Source organism: Gymnoscopelus braueri (genome assembly GCF_963280865.1).
Source record: "Gymnoscopelus braueri genome assembly, chromosome: 12".
NCBI classification, from domain to species: Eukaryota; Metazoa; Chordata; class Actinopteri; order Myctophiformes; family Myctophidae; genus Gymnoscopelus; species Gymnoscopelus braueri.
The window spans coordinates 27,919,791-27,942,611 of record NC_137614.1 but is presented as its reverse complement, the minus strand read 5'-3'; the positions used below and the strand labels follow the sequence as shown (position 1 = coordinate 27,942,611).

At 42.0% G+C, this 22,821-nt stretch overlaps 1 protein-coding gene across 1 annotated transcript in view; it reads right to left on the bottom strand.

The window, feature by feature from the left end:
• Positions 1–18,920, bottom strand: part of LOC308096761 (monocarboxylate transporter 1-like) — a 29,914-nt gene extending 10,994 nt beyond the window's left edge. Inside the window, exons 1-2 of the mRNA XM_080444210.1 lie at positions 18,787–18,920; positions 2,418–2,718 (exon numbers count right to left, since the gene is read on the bottom strand). Coding sequence (XP_080300336.1) covers positions 2,418–2,634 — 217 coding nt within the window. The 5' untranslated portion in view covers positions 2,635–2,718; positions 18,787–18,920. The remainder of the gene's footprint in view (positions 1–2,417; positions 2,719–18,786) is intronic.
• Between the last annotated feature and the right edge of the window lie 3,901 nt (positions 18,921–22,821).

Here is a 22,821-nt window from a genome sequence, read left to right as displayed (position 1 = left end):
GGAAAAACAAAAGCCTATGATTTAAATATGGCAAGGAGTCACTTTAAGACTTAAGGTAAATGCCAGGTTTGAAAAACGGTGGTCAAATATAATACCGTCTATCTCTCTCTCTGTGCCTTTTTTCCCTGTTTCCACTGATGCCACTCTGCAGCTTATTATGGTTGTCTACTGCCCCAGTATGAAACCCCATCACATTTTGGTGACCTATGCAAACGTCTTTATGCTGTGTGTTCTGGCCAGTCTCCTCTTTGGTTAGTCAGCTTCCTCTATCCTCCTCTGAGTTTTAGTTATGAATGAGTGAGCATGTGCTCGTTTGTGCGTACGTGCAGCACCTCATGTCTGACCAATGAGCTAGACGGCATGCCCACATAGTGACATCATCAACTGGCGACTCACAAAAGCGCCTTGTGCCCTTGCAGAGGAGAATGGCAGAGGGGCCACGGGTACGCACAATGGCATGTTGCATCCAAGTAAGAGTATTGTGTTACATCCACTCCACGTGAGGAGCATGAACAGACTGTGGACTGTGTTATTCAAACAACTGACATCTGACTGTGGCGTCAATGACTGCTATTCTGCTCCACCTCCTAATCATAGAAGTTCCCATTCCATGCAAGCATATCATACTGAATAGGACAGAGTACAGGCAATGAAAACAGGCAGCCTGCTCTGCTTTGAAGAGGTCGAATGAAGGGGATAAGGATGTGCTGCTACACAGTAAAATCCGGAGAGTTAAACTTGCTTGTAGATCTGCTATTTTCAATTTGCGACACTGGCAACGCAACTAAGTATAAATCAGGCTTTAATTTAACTCTGAGACTGTAAAGACTGACCCAAGTGAGTCCATACTAAATTGCAGAGAGACGTTAGATAAATGCATTGGTGAGAACAAACCAAATATAACAATCCACTTTACTTACCACAGTTATGGAGAGATACAAAACCGAGGGAGGAGGAGGTCATTCTAAATTGATATATGGACAAAGCAATGTCCACTCCCTCGCCCTCCCACACCTAACCCTGGTTCAAAGAGTGGATAACAGACTTCCTGTGTGTGTGTGTGTGTGTGTGTGTGTGTGTGTGTGTGTGTGTGTGTGTGTGTGTGCGTGCGTGCGTGCGTGCGTGCGTGCGTGCGTGCGTGCGTGCGTGCGTGCGTGCGTGCGTGCGTGCGTGCATGCGTGTTTCTCATGCACTGTTGCCCTGACGTTCTCAAAATCTTGAATGGGAACAGGCAACTGCTGCCTGGTAGATAAGTGTGTGAGTTAAGTCTGAAACTAAGTCACTGTCTCCCTTTCTTACATCCCACCTTGGAAGACTCAAAAGAGTGATAAAATATAGTTTTATTTGGATAATTATGGTTGTGTCTAGCTGTAAGAATGCGGTGAGCAAAAGGGCAGATAAGAAGAAGAGCAGGAGGAAGGGAGGAAATCAGTAAGAGTAAGAAAAATGCTTATTTTTGTTTTCGTTCTGCGTCAGCAGAGAGGAACAAGATAAGATAAAACCTTGTGAGAAATGCAAAGAACCACAAGAAAGCCTGGAGACAGAGACACAAATATAAACCTGACACACACATTTTCCTAACTCCCACCGTATGCCTTGTCCAACACCCTCCACCGCCCCATCTTTCTCCCTTCCCCTCCCCCGTCAGTGGAATGAGAGCGGCTATTTACCTTACACATGCACACTCAAAAAGACCTCCAAGCCTCACACATATTCCTAAACCTGCAAGACTCAGCTAGCGTGTGTGTGTGCATGCATGTATGTATGGGTGCGTGCGTGCATGTGTGCATGTGTGTGTGTGTGTGTGCGTGCGTAGGGGGGGGTGTGTTTATCACACACACACACACACGCCCGTGTTTAGCGAGAACAGTCGGGCACAAACCTGCGCGCAAAATAAATGCGGACTCTTTTTTGTTGGGTTGGAAGCATGTGGTATTTTTTAACCAGGAAGATACCCCCTGCACAGTAGAAAATGTGAAATACTGGGATAAGTTGCCCCTCTCCCTCTTATTTCAGGGGCATTTTGAGATGTCAGGGGACATGCACTATTTGCTCTTTTTGCGGCAAGCATTTATGAAACCGATTCCACAGAAAAGAGAATTGTGGGAGTTATTCACAAACATCTTATTCCTGTTATGTCAATGATAGCTTTTTCTATGCAAAGACTAGAAACCATTAAGTTACCCCATAGCATGGTTTAATGATGAAATACTAACCTGAGCTGGAAATGTTTAACAATTTCAGCAGAAAATAAAGGGAGACAACTGTATGATGTTTTAAGGGCAGCATTAAGACCTACTGTACCTTAAGTTTCAGGCCTAATTTTTCATCTGTGTGTGTGTGTCTGTGTGTGTGTGTGTGTGTGTGTGTGTGTGACCCCAAACCCCCTAATGTGTATCTCTCAGAGCTGCGCTCACCTCCGGCGTACATGACAGCGAGCATGATGGAGGAGATCCAGGACACCTCGCTGGGCGTGGCATCAAAGATGACCTCAATGTCCTTGAAGAAGACCGTGATGGATTTGGGGAAGGCATAGGAGAAGCCGATGGAGATGAAGGCCCCGGCCACCACCGCCCAGCCCCAGCCGCCCTCGGGAATGGTGTAACCCTGCGGCCCGCCCAGCGCTGGAGGCATGTTGTCTGGTCAAAAAGAGATGGAGGAGGGAGGAATAACACAGACGCCCTGAGAGGGAGACTGAGAGAGACTCAGGACTTGCACCTGTGGAGAGAAGGAAATGGGTGAGACGGTCAGTGATTGGGGATGGTGTTTACTTTTTTCTTTTTCTTTTTCTTTCTTTATTTACCCAGGGTAGTAGCTGAGCACAAAAAAAAAAAAAAAAAAGCTGGGAGCTGACTAGTACAACCACAGTCTTCTGCTGTTGGCCACTAAGCAGCTCCACTGGAGCAGTTGGGGTTCAGTGCCTTGCTCAAGGGCACTTCAGCGGTGTTGGGGAAGTGGTGAACATTCCATTACCCCACCCAGATTTTTTCTGCCGTTCCGGGGATTCGAACCGGCAACCTTCCGGCAACGAGGGCGCTCCTCTAACCTTTAGGCCACCACTGCCCGTTTACTTGCAGTTGAAAGATACTGCAGTTGAAAGATATCTGACTTTGATCTGACTTATTCTATTGTTTCCCTTCATCTGGATAAAAAGGTGTCAACTAGATGAATGTATTGTAAATTGAAGAGGAGAGGAGAGGAGAGGAGAGGAGAGGAGAGGAGAGGAGAGGAGAGGAGAGGAGAGGAGAGGAGAGGAGAGGAGAGGAGAGGAGAGGAGAGGGGAAAAGAAGTGAGGCTAGTTTAACTTAACAATTTTCCAGTTCAGTTGCCAAGTGTTGCCACGGCAAGAGAGGAGGATCTCTGCCCCCAATGAATCTGTGCCAGGCCATATGCCAGCAGACTAGTAGCAGGCTGAATACGCAAACGCACAGGGACTCATTCACTTTATGGTCCTATGCTAAGATGATAGACCTGAACAGAGTGAACAAAAACAGGCCTTAAAGCAGCTTTGGTGTGAATGGCAGACCTCGCCTGATCCTTATTTTGAAATTCAATGTACAATTATTACAGTATTGACCATGCATATTCACACAGCAGCCATTTTTCTCTGACTTTTTATTCAGTGGTGGAAAACCCACCCTCCAAATATGAAGTATAAACAGTACCACTCAAATATAGGCCAAACATCACTGCTATTTATGGTCTGCCCTGAGATCAACTCAGCTACTGTTTGGGCCATTTGCCTTAGATGGTCTCTAGTGGTCACAGTCACAAAAGCACATGACTTTCTCACTTCAACTTCAACCATATCACTTTACTTTACTTTCCAATCACATTTTCAACTGTGTTTTTTATTTGCTCACTTTGATAGCCCATTTATTTAATAATTATAAATCATACCAAATTGGAATTCCTAAGTTATAAATGAATTGCAATGTAAATTGCAATTACCTCTTTCCCTCGGGAGAGGACATCGAATTTACGGATTGCAGCTTTAAGAACGTCAGCGCGACAACGCTCAACGGCGTCTATGTCGTGCCAATGAGCGATTCATTTCCATGCTACATACTGTAGGCACCTATTTCCTTCAACACAGATAACCTACTAGCACATGTACAGAGATATGGATGTTAGACTAGGGGGAAAAGGTCAGACCAATACAATGATTTGCACTTGCATTTGCAAATTCTCCCAAATATATATTCAAGGTTGTACAGATTAAACTTTGGGAGGATATGCAACAAACAAAAAAACACCTTTGCAATTTAGAGCCCTGCTTGTAGTGGCTAATGAGCAGCCAGATCAGCATCTCCCCTACAGGGCACTTAAGTTGTAGTTGCTGTAAACAACAGTGTCCTACTAATCATTACTCTGTTAGCTGGTAACTGGTTAACTCAGCCCTGACATTACAAGACCTCCTGACATCCCAGTCTTATAATTGACATGACATGTGTAGCTGCATGGTTCACCAGTTCTGACTCCTCTACTACTTCGCTGTCACTCTTCACCATAAAAAAAGACAGTTATAACACTCATTTACAATTTAGGCATGTATCAGTGTTATTCAGTTTAACCCATTAAGACCTGAGAAGATTCTAGAAATGTCTTCTAAATCCTAAAAAAAAATTGAAAGAAAAACCCAAATTTTTTTTCCTCGATTTTTCAAAAATAGCAGATCTACAAGGTCATAGCGCGGCACTCGGTGCCGCGCTATGACCTTGTATATCTGCTATTTTTGAATAGCCAAAGAAATCTAAAGTGACACAGATGCGTTCCAGGTATCAATGGGTTAAGTAACTTTTACAGAGTGCAGGCTCGGAGTGAGCAGCATGAATCCTAGTCAACCAATTAGCGAGTTTTGACCTCATGAGAGATATTCACATACAGTAGGCTACACCACAAAATCATTAACACATTTATGAGTTAATGCTGCTGTGTCAGCGTTCACAGACTTCACACATACGTACACTGTAGTAGAGAGCTGTCAGACACAGGATCTCTTATGTCTTGCCTAAATTGACTTGTCTTGACTGTGTGAGTAATACGTGTCAATGGATGTGTGCGTCAGGGTCTGAAAATAACTTTTTACCTCACCGGCCAAACGTCTGGTTTGTAGACGAACGATTATATAAGGCAAACGTCTTATCAACCAAAAATAAAATGTGCACACACACAGTCTTTTTGTGTTGCATAATCATATACTGTACATTTAATCTGCATAATGCATTATGGTGGTAAATGAAAACTAACACTAAATAAATGATCGGTGGCCTGCGGGCCAGAATTGGCCTGTCAGCGATAATCATTTCCCACATGTAGACAATCCCACATGTGGACAATAACATCCAAACAGTAAATCTACTCCCACCTCAAGAATACTTTTTATATTTATTTTTTATCCGCGGTGAGAGTGAATGACACACAGGTGTTTCACATGCCTTAAACAATACACTCTTTCTCTCTGTATCTAAGAAGATGACTGTTTCATTCCTGGAAAAACAAACGTGTTTATTTATTAACTTAATGTCAGTATGCAGTTATACCAATCAAATGTTTATTTATTAACTTCTGTAGCTAATTTGCTAAAGAACACCTTATACAGACCGCCTTATATTATTATAAATAAGGCGGTCAGTTTAGAAAAGGATTGGCCCGAGGCCAAACTTATTTACTGAGTCACCGATAAAGAATTTGTGATATGTTTTATTAACTACATCTCAAGGTTTACTGGGCATCACTGTTATAGCACATGCCAGGCCAGCATGGTGAGAGTACAGAACTGACAGATTAGTGTAGATCTAGTGAGCCACCACTTCGTTCATGTGTGCTGTATGAGCCATCAAGGTTGATATCTTGCCACAAATGTTACTCACTCTGAGCTATCAATGCTGATATTCTTTGCAACGGAAGTCACTGGGTGTTGGGTGGCTTTCGAAACTTTAGACCCTGAGGGGGGGGGGGGGGGGATGCTACTGTCTCACAACAGCTTTATTTCATAAGTAACTTGCTCATCTGTTTGGATCCACTTCAAGAACGTTAGAGGGAGCGAGACAGACAGAGAGACAGAGACAGACAGACAGACAGACAGAGACAGACAGACACAGACAGACAGACAGACAGACAGACAGACAGACAGACAGACAGACAGACAGACAGACAGACAGACAGACAGACAGACAGACAGACAGACAGACAGACAGACAGACAGACAGTGTGTGTGCGGGCGTGTGCGTGCCTGCGTGCATGCGTGCGTGCGTGCGTGTGTGCACAAGTGCATGTGTGCACAAGTGCGTGTGTGCGTGCGTATGTGGTAGAGAGAGAGAGACCCTGCAAAATACAAATACTCACGAAGTAAAGAATACTATAATGTTTCACTTAACAGTACTCAAGTAAATGTACTTCATTACTGTGTCCACCACCGCCTAAGCAGATAAAATATACCGCATGTTATCAAACACCAACACATGTTTGGGCACATACATATATAGCTCTCCAAAGGACTGATAGACAGCAACATTTGAGATTAATGCAACTGTAGACACTTATGTAAAAGGGTCCATTTGTCATCTATTCTAAATTCCTCTCAGCTCAGAAGACATGAAGATTCAGCAAAGACTACCCAATCACCTCAACATATCTTACTATCTTACTTTTCTGAAAAAACTGTAGGTACTGTAGGTACCAGTGAGCCTTTTCCCTAGAAAGAGTGTATTTTTTATTTGTATAGCAGTCCAAAGTGATACCTTTTTAAAGGAGGAGTATGGGGTTTAGGTGCAGGTGAAAACATTCAGGCGGTCATTAGACTAAGCGTCAACTTCCACATAATCTTGTTTTTCATTTTTTCACATGACTTTATTTTTAGTCGGGTACGCATGCTACTAAAAGCATTCCCAAGGAGATCTAATGGGCCTAAGGCAAACAAACAACAGTCTTGTAAACAGTTTTTAAAAAATGTTGTAGAAAAGAATTGACCCAACAGTGTGCAGGTAGTGTGCAGGTATCGACAGGATCTTTTGTTAACCACTATTCAAGCCACGTTGTTAAAGATTTTTCAAAAATAGCCGATCTACAAGCTCACAACACATCACGTCACAATGCGCTGTGAGCTTGTATTTTTGATTTCTTTATTGTTATGATTATTTTTGTGAATGTCCTTGACTATAATAACGTGCTCAAAATAAGGATGCCAGGGTGAGATTGGTTATTAAGATAGGGTGTCTACTATGTGTTTTCTACAAGAAGATGTGCTCAAATGCAATCATTCAAACGTCCTACATTGTGTTCAGATCAACACCCAAACCTGTGCTGTGGCACACCATAAATCATGTTCTATCCAATGATAATCTTTTCTTTTTTTTAGACAACAGTGGAAAAAGCCAAAAGCTAACAACATGGAACTTTTCAACCTCCTCTAATATTTTTAACCACTCTTCCAACAGGAAATGATGCATCACCTCCTGGGGTCGACTGAAGCGGCCATGCATGATTCAGGGCGGTGGCTCACATGCCATGTTGTTTTAAAAATAATATGAGGACATATTTTTGCTGCTTATTGTGTTGAAAACGCCTATACTAAAAGTATATATATTACTCTGTTTTATAGAGCCAACCTCTTCACTCAAACTTATATTGTGTTGCCAAGAGACCCCAAGCACCTTCTCAATGGTACATGACATGTACCAACAAAAAGCGAACATCTGAATCACTCAATGTGGGGTGAAAGGTTGCACACAACACAACAACAACAACTCTACAGGCACTTTCACTTCCTAATTTGTCCACCACAGCATGGTGGTGGTGACACATTAGCTACAGTATAACAGGCATCAGCGAATCGCCTGGTAACAAGTTCAAGTAACAAGTTCAGCGAATTGCCGTGGTAATTTGGTTATTTGCACGAGGGACACAGCTAGGACTCTGAGCCACGGCAAGAATAGCATCTCACTATCTAACAGCATCCACAACAAACAATATGAGTCCTTTCATCTTATTTTCTTTAGACAGAAAGAATGAATACACTTCAAATCTGGTGTTCATGGCAGGCAAATCCTGCAGTGGGGCCATATTCACACAGCAGCCATTTTGCTACTTCATGGCAGGGTGGCAATGAGGTACAAGAAGATTATAAAAGTATTGGAGGCCCAAATGGTGAGCAAAGAAGAGATAAGAATGTGATCTGGACCAGGCTAATTTGGCTTGGGTGGACAAAAACAATGACATACTGTAATGTGTCAATACACAATATTTGTGACATCATGTATCATACATGATGTCACAAATTGTGTGTACTGTGACACAGTAGCGAATTTAAATAGCAAATTTAAGACTTTGTTAGTCTTTTTTTGTCTTTTTAAGTCCTTTATAAGAGATAGCTGAGTGAACACAACCTCCTAAAGGCATTCAAAATGGTCTGTTGAGACCAGAGTCCTGCTGTTACTCACTCAACACGGGTAATGTCACATTCTAAAACTACATAAGTTATATTTTATGAAGACAACTAATGTTAATAGGCAACACGTCATCCAGCCAGGGCACTGACTAAACTTTTAGAGGGTGCACAATTTTAAGCCGCCTCAAACACTATAGGCCTAGGCCACTAATCCCAGTCCACACCAACTTGCAACCAGTTGCAGCGGCTTGAATTGACCCGTTGCAGGTCGGCACGGTTTGGGGATTCTGATGCAAGTGGTTGCAAGTTGCAACGAGTTTTGTTGCGATTAATTGGTGTGGACTGGGCTTTCGGCCTGTAACTTCTTAGAAAGCTTTTTATAGGTCCCAATAAGTCATCCAGGGTGCAAACTGTGAGGCTGGCCACTCATGAACCTCACAAACCCTTGTTTGAATGCTCTCACATAACCTCATACACGGCCATACGGTATCTCCGATTGCACATCAATGCCCTGGTTCAAACGTGGCTCTGAATCTGATTTACTGTATCTGCAGTCCAGCAACGCAGAGACATAATAAATAACCTTTCTATTTATCTCAACTGACCACACACAAAGCTACAGTCGCTGTGATCTAAAACATCGCTCACTGACTGAAAAATAAGCTACAAAGTGCTATCCATCATTGAAAACTGTCTTTCCTGTAACAAGAAGGAATGTGTTGACTGCGAGTTACTCCGTAGCCAGTTTCCTTCCTGTTTCCTTAAATCTAACTGAATCCAAAAATTCTGGTTGGGATGCCTGGGTTGCAGCATCTATCAACAAAAATAATGTGATAATTTAATTATTTGAAGCTAGGCTTGTTACATCGACTGCAGCATGTGGCTGCAAAAAAGGGGTAGAGGCCATACGATGGAGGCAAAGCAATGTTTTTGTTTAGTTTAGTTTTTTCAGATCATGTAGCAGTCACAGATGCATTAAAATTGTGTTTACTTCCTGAGGTGGCACATGGTACACAAGTAAGACGCGCAAAAGCTGGAGGCGAACGCAGATTGACTGTGGCTGCCATATTTCAACCACACTGTAGTAGTGCACTCTGCCGCACTCTGCCGGCTGTATACAGGCAGTGCAGCTGCTGGCATTTCAGCACGGAGTTTCGAGTCACATGGGGGCGCGAGCCAATGAGAGCGTGAACACACGCTGTATACAGGCAGTGCAGCTGCTGGCATTTCAGCACGGAGTTTCGAGTCACATGGGGGCGCGAGCCAATGAGAGCGTGAACACAGAGACACAGACGGAGACACACACGGACAGAGACACACACAACCCAAGCATGGTTACATAGTAAGCTCCACTTGGTCGTAGGCGCGGCTTCCGCGTTCGCAATTACAATCAACAAAACCATAAATAATTCCTTTCAGTGGAGAATAAACTATAATTATAATGTTAAAATTAGTGATACACTGATATGTAATTTCGGAGCGGATTGCCGATGCTTGTTATGGCCGATACAATACTAATACACTTTTTTACATTTTAGAACAATCAAGTATAATCCACAGTTTACAGTATGGGTAATGAGGGTAAGAGAGGCTAAACGGATAAAGTTCTACCAGTTTATTAATATTTTCCATAACCAAATCATACTGATGTTAATCTTGTGCAACAGGCAGCTATAACAACACAGAAACCCCATGGCTGGAAAGAACCCAAAAAAAAACAGGAGGGCAAAACTATACAGTAACTACATGCTTTGCTTGATAGGTAAAATAGATCAAAATGAAGGACTGGGTCTATGACAGGAATGTTAATGATTCATCGATGACTGGTTAATCACAGTTAATAATTAAATCAATAAAAAATGTTAACCTGTAGTGGGCAGACACATAATAGTACATGGGTAACAGAGTAACACATGAGTAACACATACCTTAATTGTTAGCGTTCATGTATACTGTAGGTTTATCTCCCCTTTAAGATAGTGATCTCACTATGGTGATGACATGTTTTGGATTTACCTGTGTTGTTCTTTTACCCTGGATAAAGGCTATGGTTTTGCTAAGTAGTATGCAGCTTATTTCTTATCAATAACACTGTTGTAGTTTGCATATTTTGTTACCGCAAACACTACTTTGGTGACCCTGGCACTCTCGGAGGATTCCAGAGCAGCATGTCAGCCTCACTGAAATTACTATGAAATTACTAAAATTATTATTTTTGGAGCGATTGCCTCTTGCTGTGTGGTTTGCCCCCAGTTCACATTGAGGAATATTAGCGTGGATGGCACCATAGTAACTACGTGGTCACTTCACTCTTGTGCAATCCCCCCCCCCCCCCCGGGCCAAAAGGCACTACATTGTACCTATGGGCTGGACGATGTAAGTAAGTATATGTTATGTACATGCAGTCAGACCAAAACAAGCGTAGCCTACAGTGCACACTATTAGCTCATCGTAATTGTTTACAAAACCTGTCAGACCATCCATAATAATGCGCCATATTATCGGATGAAATTCCATTATTGAAAAAATCAAATCAAAAGTCATTTTCCCAATTATCTGCGAAAATTATATGGGCAGCTTCTTTTATCTAGAGCTTTTTCTTTTATGCACAATCTAATACACAACTATAAACAATCTAATACACAACTCAAAGGACACTAACTCCTCTGTGTTTCTCTCGATCAAGCTTTATATTTAGATCATGTGTCTGCTTACAGTCCACCAGCTAATTTAACTACTTAAGCCCTATTTTATACTTTTTCATACAACGGTGTCAGGCGGCGAAAATAGTCAATCTACAAGCTTGTAGAGCTGCAATTTTTGATTATTTTTAAAGTTTGGGGGGGAGAAAAGCGAACACACGAATCGTGTGTGCGAACACACACACACACACACACACACACACACACACACACACACACACACACACACACACACACACACACACACACACACACACACACACACACACACACACACACACACTTGTTGATTTGACCTTATGTGTGTATGCAGTGTGCAAAAATGATTATGTGCACATGAAGGCGTGTCAGGTGAATTCCTCTGGGATCAAGAAAGCCTCAACTGACCTTTTGTTACTGCCTGGGTTTAGTTCAAGGAAACAGTCCTGAGAGCATTATACTAAAATCTAAACTAAAGCCATTCAGCCTCTAGCTTCTTTGATACTGGCTGAGAAGTTGAAGTAATGTCAAAGTTCTTTTGTTTTTTCCGGAGTCAGTCGGACCATGGCCATGGGGGTCACCAAAATCAGTAGAATTAATCCTGCAGTTAGATTATGAGACGTCTTGTGGTCAATGTTCACATTTGGCACTACTAGACCAAAGGCCATGGGGGACTCAAATGGTTAGGGTTCATCCTGCAGGGGGCATGAATGCACTCAGCATGTTTCATGGCAATCCACCACCGATCACATTTCTTGTGTGCAAGTAGAAATGTTTGCGTAAGGGTGGTGCTAGAGAAAAATCTATGGGGTCACCACCAAAATCAATATGGACCATCTTCTGGGGGACATGATGGTCAGATTCCAAGTCAATTCAGACAGTAGTTTTCAAGATCATCATGATTCAGAATAAAATGTCAGCGAATGGACAGACTGACCAAAAGCCACTAGCAAGGCAAAACATTACCACCCGGAATTTAAAACGGCCATTAAAGCTTTTTCAAGAACTTGTTACAATATTCAAGCTGGGCTAAATAAAATAGTGTTAAGCTTGAGGTTTCATTGCGGGAGAAAAAAAAGAAGGTAATTTTAGGACAGCCAACTATCAGGCACCAATATTTCTCCTATTTCTCCTGTTTTGATTCTTTAAGATACAGAAATGCAAAAGGCTTTGTGGAAAAGTCAACCTGCTGAAATTCAGAATGCACCTCACAGGGTGTATAAGCTACATTTAGATACAAACAAATAGACCTAACATAAGACCCATTTTCTCTTGTTCCAAATGAACTGATCTCATATAATCACCTCTGCTAGACAAGACTATAGTAAATTAACTGACGCCAGTCTTGCAATCTTGCATATATACTCAGCGCAATTAATACAGTGGTCCTACATATGGCCAGTACCACTGATCCAGGAACAGTTACTGACAGATGACTAACCCAGAAATGCCTGCAACTTGAACTTGGTGACCACTAGGTCTTCCAAGAAAAGGGTGAAGGGCTGGTGGGGACATGCCGGCCCTCTAGGGTTACTCATTAGGGGGTCTGCCAAACACTTACAGTAGGCTACCAGTGAGCACACACACACACACACACACACACACACACACGCACGCACGCACGCGCGCGCGCGCACACGCACACACACACACACACACACACACACACACACACACACACACACACACACACACACACACACACACGGCTCCAGGTCAGGGGAGCCAAATAATCTGAGTGACGGAACACACATCTAAAAATCCCTCAGTTACACTAAAGGTCTTTGAGGGTGCCACTATGTCAACGCCTTCCAAGCTTTTTTTTTGGACACACATCACACAGTGGTCACACCACTTGGAAATGAGGTCAGAAAGAAACATGATCGTCACTGAGTCGGATGTCATTCATAATGGAAGGCGGAATTACTAGAGTCAGACCGATATACTATATTGGTTTAGCCGATATATTTGCCATTATTTTACCTTTCTTTTTGACTACATTCTTATGGACATTCAGATTATGATGCTGCCGATTTGTCCCTTTTTCCCCTTTAACTTGGCGTCCCTATTTTGGGCATACGATTATAGGAAAAATAATTCAGTTTCCAGAAGTTTTCAAAAACATTTTTAAATCAGTCAAAATAGCCGATCTACATCGACGTGTTGTGAGCTTGTAGATCGGCTATTTGGACTATTTTAAAGAAATGTTTGCACTATTTAAATGTTAGGCATAAGGGAGAAGGCGCTGCGGAAGATACTGTAGGGCCATAGGACTCAAAAAATCAGGATCAGCATCGGACCCAAAAATCTGGCATTGGTTTGGCTCTAGTCATGTCCTGGTGTATAAAGCCTCCATCCTCTGCACTGGGTCCTGGAGGGATCCCTAAGGCTGTAAGCCAGCCAGTGAAGCAGGACAACTCCTCAAGGAATTATCAATGAGGCCATTCAGCTCCACCACAACAAGTGCTCCCTTCAAAAGCACTGCAACTACCTGAAATATCTACCCAGCAGCAAATTAAGTGTTTTGTAACGTTAGGGAAAAGTTAATTTGCCCAAGGGTTCGTGTTAGGCTTAGGTACATGGCCTCACAGATATATGACTGACCAACATCGACACAAGGCTCAAACTCCACTCTAGGGTCACTGCACGCTCAGAGTTAAATTAACACGGCATTGGATCTGCGCGATTTCCTCATTTCCCCAAGGACAGGGCGTGGAAATACAAGATACTGAAACCATTCATAGAGATTAGAGAACTCTTGAGGTGAGGGGAAGAGTTAAGGTGGGTGACATTTAGTCCTCATTAAAGCATGAGACAAGACAAATAACTAAGTGAATATGAGACATATGGATATGCCACCTGGATGGTTGGCATATAGGCTAGCAGGGCAGCTGGGTCAGCAGACGTTGTCAAGGTTTTACCAGCCAGTGTCTGGTTAGGTAAAACAGACAAAAGATCTGCCACAGGCTAAATTTATCTACCATTAATTATCCACCCAGCATAGTGCCTGGGAAAAGACACATTGTATTTATTGAATTACAGCGTCAGTGGCTGAGTGGAGAACTACAGAAGGCCAATGATGTCTTATACAGTCCTATTATAAACACATTATAAAGCTGTAGGCTACTTCGCAGGTTCCGCCTGTGTATTTAATACACTTAAATACACTCGACAGCTAGCTTACCACAAATGACCATCCAATTCCCCCACGCATAAGATAATGCTAACAGTCCCCTGAACTTAAATACATATCCTTATCTCATACATGTACTGTACCCATGCATTGGTAAGTTCACAGCAAGTGCATTCTGCACATAACTGCACTGATATACATACATGTCTGCTTGCATAATGCATACAAACTAAAACACACACAGTCAGACACACCAACACACAGACAGACACAAATACAGACACAGAGACAGACAGACAGACAGACAGACAGACAGACAGACAGACAGACAGACAGACAGACAGACAGACAGACAGACAGACAGACAGACAGACAGACAGACAGACAGACAGACAGACAGACAGACAGACAGACAGACAGACAGACAGACAGACAGACAGACAGACAGACAGACAGACAGACAGACAGACAGACAGACAGACAGACAGACAGACAGACACACACACACACACACACACACACACACACACACACACACACACACACACACACACACACACACACACACACACACACACACACACACACACACACACACACACACACACACACACACACACACACACACACACACACACACACACACACACACACACAATGGCAACACAATTCACCATTTAATGTTGAATTAGTTGAAGTTACTGGTAAACTTTGTACAGCCAACTGAGACCACTGCCCAAAAAGAAATATTTCCTAATCCTTGATTTGACTGATAAATACTCATCAGAAGCTGCAGCCTACAGTATAGCGCTGTTAGAGACTGGTACCTCAAAGCTGTACCTCTCACACCACATCTGGTTCTACTTGTGGACTCTAAATCACTTCCACTCATCCCTTTTTTCTCCTTTTCTTTCTCCCACACATACTGTAAATGCACTCTCCACACTAACATGTTTCTACACATTCACTCACTGTATCTATTCCTACACTCTCAAACTTATCTATCAGTTATGCTCTTAGCTGCCGTCCTACCTTCCTAAATAATACCTAACACTTTGTTCTCTGATCATCAGCACATAATCGCACATACGATTCACATAACCCTGGCATCTCTTAAGTTGGTCTAAGTTTCAAAAAGTTTCAATATTTAAACATAATACATTTATTTTTATTTTTCAAAAATAGCAAAAATAGCTGATCTCCAAGCTCACAATGAGCACAATCCGACACATTGTGAGATGTTTTTTTTTTTAAATACATATTTGGCGTATGATAAAGTACAGGGCTTAAGTGGCTAAAGAAAATTAGAGTGTCGCGTGGTTCTGCAAATAGGCCTATGCACAACCAGAATCAGATGCTCTTTGGGAAGGGTTAGATCATAAGCAGAAAATAAGTTTAAGTTCCATTCCTTTGCAGAATAACAATATGCAGCATTATGCTTCATCAGAACTTAAGAAATATCCAAGGCACACTGTTCTATTGAAAATTGTATAAGTCTTTATTTACGTATGGCTTGGCAAAGTTAAAAAGCACTTTGTGTTCAGCTCAAACAAGCCTCCATCAGGTACACAGATTATGACAGTGAACACATGATATCATTTTATAGCGACATCAAGCTGTCAGTCAGCAATCAATCTCAATAGATCAATGTCGCATTAAAACAGGGATGTACACACACTATTATACACACAGGCTGTATCATTACAAGTACAGATTGAAAAATACATATAATGAAAAACAAATTAAGAAACAGTTAGGTACTCAATAAAAGAAATGAGCACAGGGACATACTTGTCCCATTCTAAACTGGGCAGTGTTTCCCCGTGCATTCAGCAGCATTGCCGAAATATGACCACCGCTGCTAAATGTTTCTTAACAATGGAAGACGGTTCCATCTCATGTCTTTATAAACAAAAATTTGCGCCACCAGTACAGACACTTCATATCCAGTTACACACTTATGATCCATGATCCAGACCCATTGAAAGAGAGTTACAACACTCTTGATCTCACAAGTGTTTTGTCTGGAGGCGCTCCACAGGGCCACCATCACTCCGCGACACCTGTCAATCTCAAAGACACCTAACTTCTTATTTTGAGCGCAATTTTTATATATATATATATATATATATATATATATATATATATATATATTATATACAGTATGTAAATATTCTCTACAAATATTGCTACAACTTCATCCTCTGGGAAACACTGCTGGGACAACAAGTATTTAGGTATGTCATGTTGGATAATGTTGTGACCTTTCATAAGACTTCTCCTGCACTGCCTACAGTATGTTTAGGGGATGGACATTTTTATACTCAATAACATCAATAACATTTTTACAATAAAATACAGTTCCTGCCTGTTCAGTTGGGTGTGTGTACATTATCTAATGTATCAAGTGTGCATGCCAGAACATTGGCTCACTAAGAGGCCTGATAATATGGCAACTATCAATTTCTATAGAAGTCTATTATCACATCAACCCTTGCATCCTTGTTTTGAGCATGTCATTATAGGCAATAACTTTCAAACTCTTTCAAAAAACAATCTTAAAGGAGGAGTTCACCCAAAAAATGACTTATTTTCTATCAATTGCACACCCTATGAAGCCTTGAATCCATGGATTCTTTTTTGTTTTTGTCGCATTCCTAAGCTAATAATTTGATTCCCGTCTCCTACCAGCTAATGTATCCGGTAGGAGACACAAAGTAGATTATTTGTGTCTCCTACCAGAAATACACACGGTCATCAAATTATTGTCTTAGGAATGCCACAAAAACAAAAATAAATCCATGAAATCAAGGCTTCATGGGGTGTGTAATTGATAGAAAATAAGTCATTTTTTGGGTGAACTCCTCCTTTAAATAGCAGATTTAGGCATACAAGCTGACAACACGTTGTGAAGCACCATGGTGTGAGTTTGTAGAAATGTATTTTAGAATAGCGGAAGTATTAAATAAATGGTTAATAGCTTAGTTGCTTCTGATCCGGACTGAAGACATGAGTTTCACTGACAAACTATTAAAAAAGACATTGAAAACAAGATCAGGCAACCAAATAGCAAGCTAATGATTTAATTGGACATTGCAACAGGAAACTTGGTGTGTATCAACCACTCACTGGTCTCCCAGAAATAGATATAGGTCTATACCTCCCCTAGAATGGGCTCAATTAAGAAATTAACCCCACCTGTCGGTTACCAGAGTGTTATAACGTTTACAAGACAGGTGGGGACATCTGGGCACCTCAATGTAAAATTGGCTATTTTGTCCAAAATGTAAAATATATATATATATATATATATATATATATTTGAACATGATCTTAAGTAATGTTAAGTATGATGTGAACATGCACGGTACATCATTATCAGACTTTTTTTATCAGAATTTTATCCTTCAACTTCTTGTTATGCCCCAAAATGAATAGAAATATTAGACATTAATTGTCGAATGTTTAAGCATGTTCTAATCATGTATACTTCACTTTACTTAAAAACTTTTCTTCTTTTTTTTTTGAAGAAATTGCCAATTTAACACCGACGTGCCCACTCTTCCTTGGTGCCCACCTATCCTGCTACCGTTATAACAACTATGACAACTGTATAGTGTAGTTAACACGGTGTTATAATAACTATAACAGGCAGAGCCTATAATACTGTATTATCAGGGCGTTATAATGACTATAACAGGCAGGACAGAAGGGGCGTCTATTGGGAGATCTCCCATGACGCGTGTGACAATTTATTCTTGTATCTGATCATCACCAAATTCAATATTGCACCTAGCAGCCTACTGTCTAGGATCAGCTTGTTAAAGTTTCCATCTCTCCCCTGTGTTGTCTGTTACATCAACTTACATGTAGTTGGTTTTATGGCTTTGCGCCACTTCTATTAAGGTTAACCCAGAAAGTCACGCTCCAGACTGCCGGGTCAGATTACAAGCGGCGGGGCTGGCAACCGGAAAACTCGCCCCGAAACACGCTCGCCCCAATTATTTCCACGGACCAGCGGTTCTTGTATGAGGTTAGAAATAAGTTTATCATGGATAGGCATAGTTTTACTGAGGTTAAGTTTAGGAATAAGGTTAGGTTTTGGCACCGTTTTACTGAGGTTACGTTTAGGCATAACATAATTTAGGCAAAGTTTACTGAGGTTACGTTTAGGAATACCGGGTGAATACCGCCAGATTTGCCCCGGGGGCGACTGTGTTTTGGGGCGAGCGTTTTGGCATTCGTGGGGTTGCTGTTCATTTTACTGAACGATATTATTACAGCATATGCAGCGATAACAGCGGCATCGCAATGCTGCAGAATCGTGAATGGAACAATGTCGGAAAAATAAACACATTTTGGTTATTTTTATGTGATGAAACAATACAACGGAGAAAGCTGCAGCGGTCAACGTGAAAATAACGGCAACCCCACCACTAGGTCACAGAGAGCTAGCGGGATAGAGCTAATTACGCTGCTAACGGTGATGTGAGGAGCGTTTCTTCCTCATAGGCTCTTTGCTTTAAAAAAAAACATCACCATGATGTGCACAGTTCTCTATAAATTCCATATTGGCTACTCACCACTTAAATTCGGCTGCTTGTGTCCAGCAGGGACTCAGAGGACGTGTGCGACACTGCGTGCGTGTGTCCTTGCACTGTACTGTGTACAATGGTAAAACGTGTTCAGTAGAGGGTACCAGTCCACCAGACCGGGCTCCAGTCTGGTGACATCTGAGGCAGCCAACGGCGCATGCGTACGAGTGCCCTCCTCCCACTTGTGATAGTGTGAGAGGTGTGAAGGAATCTGATGAGGAAATTATGCAGCAGGCCTACGTAGAGTGCTGCTATGTGCTTAATATGCTGTTTAACTCTGGGGGGCAAGTAACCGAAATTTACTTTAGGGACAGCCTAAATCAAAGATGGAAGAAATGGGTGTCAGAAAAATCCAGATTAATAGGATTTGGCTGCAGTGCTTGATGGATGGATAGATGGATGGTTGATGGATGGATGGTTGGTAGCCAGAGTAGTAATATCACTTTTTTTGGCACTGGCAGATTCATCTGGTTTCCAGGCTAGATGGATGGATGGATGGATGGATGGTGAGAGTAATCACATCTACCACACTGCACTGGGAAAAGTTCAACTTTTAACACTGTACACCAAGAGTCATCCAAATGTCCTGATTGGTTTAACTCCTGCACAAAGCACTCTGGTGTAAGTACAACTACAACCATTAGACCAACTAACCACCTTCTTCTGTCATGGCTTTCCAACTGACAGGGACAGAGAGAGAGGATATTTATTGAATGGGTCAAAGACAATAACTGGAGCACAGATCTCCATCTAGCCAATCGGAATGGAATATGAAAAATCTGCCTGATATCATTATCACATGACTCCAGAGATAATGTGTTGAATACACTTATTGTAAGTCGCTTTGGATAAAAGCGTCTGCTAAATGACTGTAATGTAATGTAATGTAATGTAATTATGTGTATCAATTTGTGTGAGTTTTGGACAAAGTCTGTAGTAGTAGCGAGAAGTGTGCAAAAACGAATCATGTCAGACGGAAATGGGCGGGGCCTATCTGTGGAGTTGCATCATGATCTAGCCTCGTTCCCAGCAGAGAGTGTCTATAGGGCGGGACTTCCGTCGTATGTAGCCTACTTCCCCTGTAGACTGTCTTTTTCAACCAATCACAAAATGTGTTTCATGCACGGAGAATCTGTAAAGCCTCAACATCCCAGCGTAATCATGATCGAAGGAATCCAGGGAAAATTTGGAATCCAGGGAAAGTTTTGACTGAACAACCTACAGTTTAACAGTTATGGGCCAAAACGCGAAAGTGCTTGTTAAGGTAGCACCAACGTAGGCGGCGGTAAGCGTTGGAAAGCGTCTGTGGACGAAAATGTGTTGTCGAATGGGCGTGTGCACGCTGTCGTGTCAGGTCGGTAGCAGCGGGGTGGTGGAGAGGGGGGAGAGAAAAGGCCCTGTAGAGAAATAGACCTCTCATCTGCTTCTGGTGCAGGAGCAAGCCTAGATAAGCCAGAGACATTGCCCACCACACAGATACCATATTCTCAACTCTCAATTCCTATACCGATCTACTCCAAAATAAAGCAGAAGGCTACTACGACTATAGTGCAAAAATGGTGGGTACTTGGCGCACAAATCGAGTGGAACGCATTCACTTGTTTACGCACGTGCACATGCTCCTAGGTGGGACGGGTGGTACGGATGACCAATTCAACACTGCATACAGCTAGTGTGCGTGCAAAGTTTTGCGCCGCTCTGGCCAGTTGTGCCGGAGATTAGCAGTTCACAGACACAAACAAACAAACAAACAAACAAACAAACAAACAAACAAACACACATATTATGTCTGTAGGACTTGGAAACAAGAAAGACATGGAAACAAGAAAATATTATATCTGAAAGATACTTCATTTGCTCAGTGGCACGCAATTGTCAACCAGGAGACACACCCTCTGTGTGGTGCATGCACGACAATAATAGGTTTGTGTGAGTGTAAGGCACAGGGCAATGGAGGGAAAGGCTATGATAAAGGATGCTGATTGTTGATTTCTTGTGTCAAAAAAAAGGGTAGACTGGGAATACAAACCAGCAAGGGAATTTAAAATGAAAATAATGAAGTAGGCTATAGAGCAGGCAGCCAAAGTGTATCAACCAGCTGATAAGTCAGTCTATGAAAGTAATACAAACCAGGAGGTATGACCTAATAATAATATTTACACTGTCTGACGCAGTAACATTAACTGTTTCTCTCCCTCTCTGTCTGTCTGTTCATCTATCTCTCTCTTTATCTCCCTCTCCCTCCTCTTCTCTCTCTGTCACTCCCTATCTCTCTGCCTGTCTGTCTGTCTGTCTGTCTGTCTGTCTGTCTGTCTGTCTGTCTGTCTGTCTGTCTGTCTGTCTGTCTGTCTGTCTGTCTGTCTGTCTGTCTGTCTCTCTCTCTCTCTCTCTCTCTCTCTCTCTCTCTCTCTCTCTCTCTCTCTCTCTCTCTCTCTCTCTCTCTCTCTCTCTCTCTCTCTCTCTCTCTCTCTCTCTCTCACAAACTGTATCCAACACAGTGCTTTGATGAGATGTTTGTTGGATATACTGTATGGTGTACACAAGTTTCCCACAAGGAAGTGCCACCTGAATACTTTACGTCAGATCGTCAAGTGGGGAAACTTGGAAACCTGGATGCAACACTAATTAGCAAGAAATGACACAGTCATATATTTCAGCTACCAGCAAGCTAAACCCCTTGAAAAGTATTACATGTGTTTAGTAATGTACTTTTGCGTTCTATCGTTAAATAAAACCATAATTGCCAGTCTGTGAAACGCTAAACAAGAGCTGCTTCTGCAAAACTGAGCTAGCCCTTTGATTGGCTGGCCAAGTGAGGAACAGCGCCACAGATTTACCAAAGAGATATATACAGTGGCCGAACACAGTATCGCATCCGTAGTGACTACCATCGACATTGCATGTTTAGATTCCATATGCTGCCTAGTTGTTAGATGGACATGGGAAGCCATTGGCGAGCCCTCATTGGAAAAAGTGATGAGAAAGTGATGACTAGTTGCAGCGTCTGTTTACTGATCAGTTCTGAAAGCTGATAAAAACTATTCATGAAGCCAATGTAATATTTGATGGTGTGGTCAGTCGACTAATGTGTGAAAACTTGCCACCATAGGAGCACTGTTACAGAATTACAGAACCTTCAAAACGAGACACATGCATGCATGTGTGTGTATATCATAGATGTGTGGCGTATTTTGTCAAATTTATAAATGCATGTTGGTGTAAATCAGACATGGACTTGAACTGAACAGAGTCCATCTGTGGCTCTCTCCCTGTCAGTAGTTGATAGTGCTGTGATGTGGTGTCATTTAACCATATGTCACCATGATTACACACGCTGCATGTCTATTTATCTCTGTTGCTCTCTCTCCTTTTCTCTCTTTCTCTCTCCCTCTCCCTCTTGTGATCCTCATTATAATCTTCATCATTAACAACACTAAGTAAGTAAGTAAGTAGTAGGTTGGAGAGGCTTATTGTCAGTATCAGCCAGAGCGCAGGAGTCTTTCTCTGTTTCACAATGAAACGATGAGCAGGTTGGTGCATGGTTTCCTCTGTTGTCAGTGTGTTAATATGTGTGTGAATGGGGGAATTTGAAATATATTGTCAAGTGCTTTGGAGAAAGGCGCAATATAAATTCAGTGCATTTACCATTTTCACTCTATAGCCTTGCGGACACGTGTCCCATAGCGTGGAGAGCCTGAGGTTATTAATTCGCAAACGTAGCATTGTCTTTGGAATTTTGTTTCTTCACCTGCTGGCAGTGTGCACAATAAATGACGCTGAACAGCCTAGCAGACTGTACGATTAGGCCTGAACAGACAGACAGACAGACACACACACACACACACACACACACACACACACACAAGGGTGAAAAGATTATGTCCTGGTGAAGATACATACCATTGTATGCATTATTGTCCACAAAAACATAATGACCTTTTGACCAAGCCATGGACCAACTACTGTAGCATCTGCTAGACTTTAAAAAGTATTTATTCTTTGGGTGTGTAAATAACATATCAG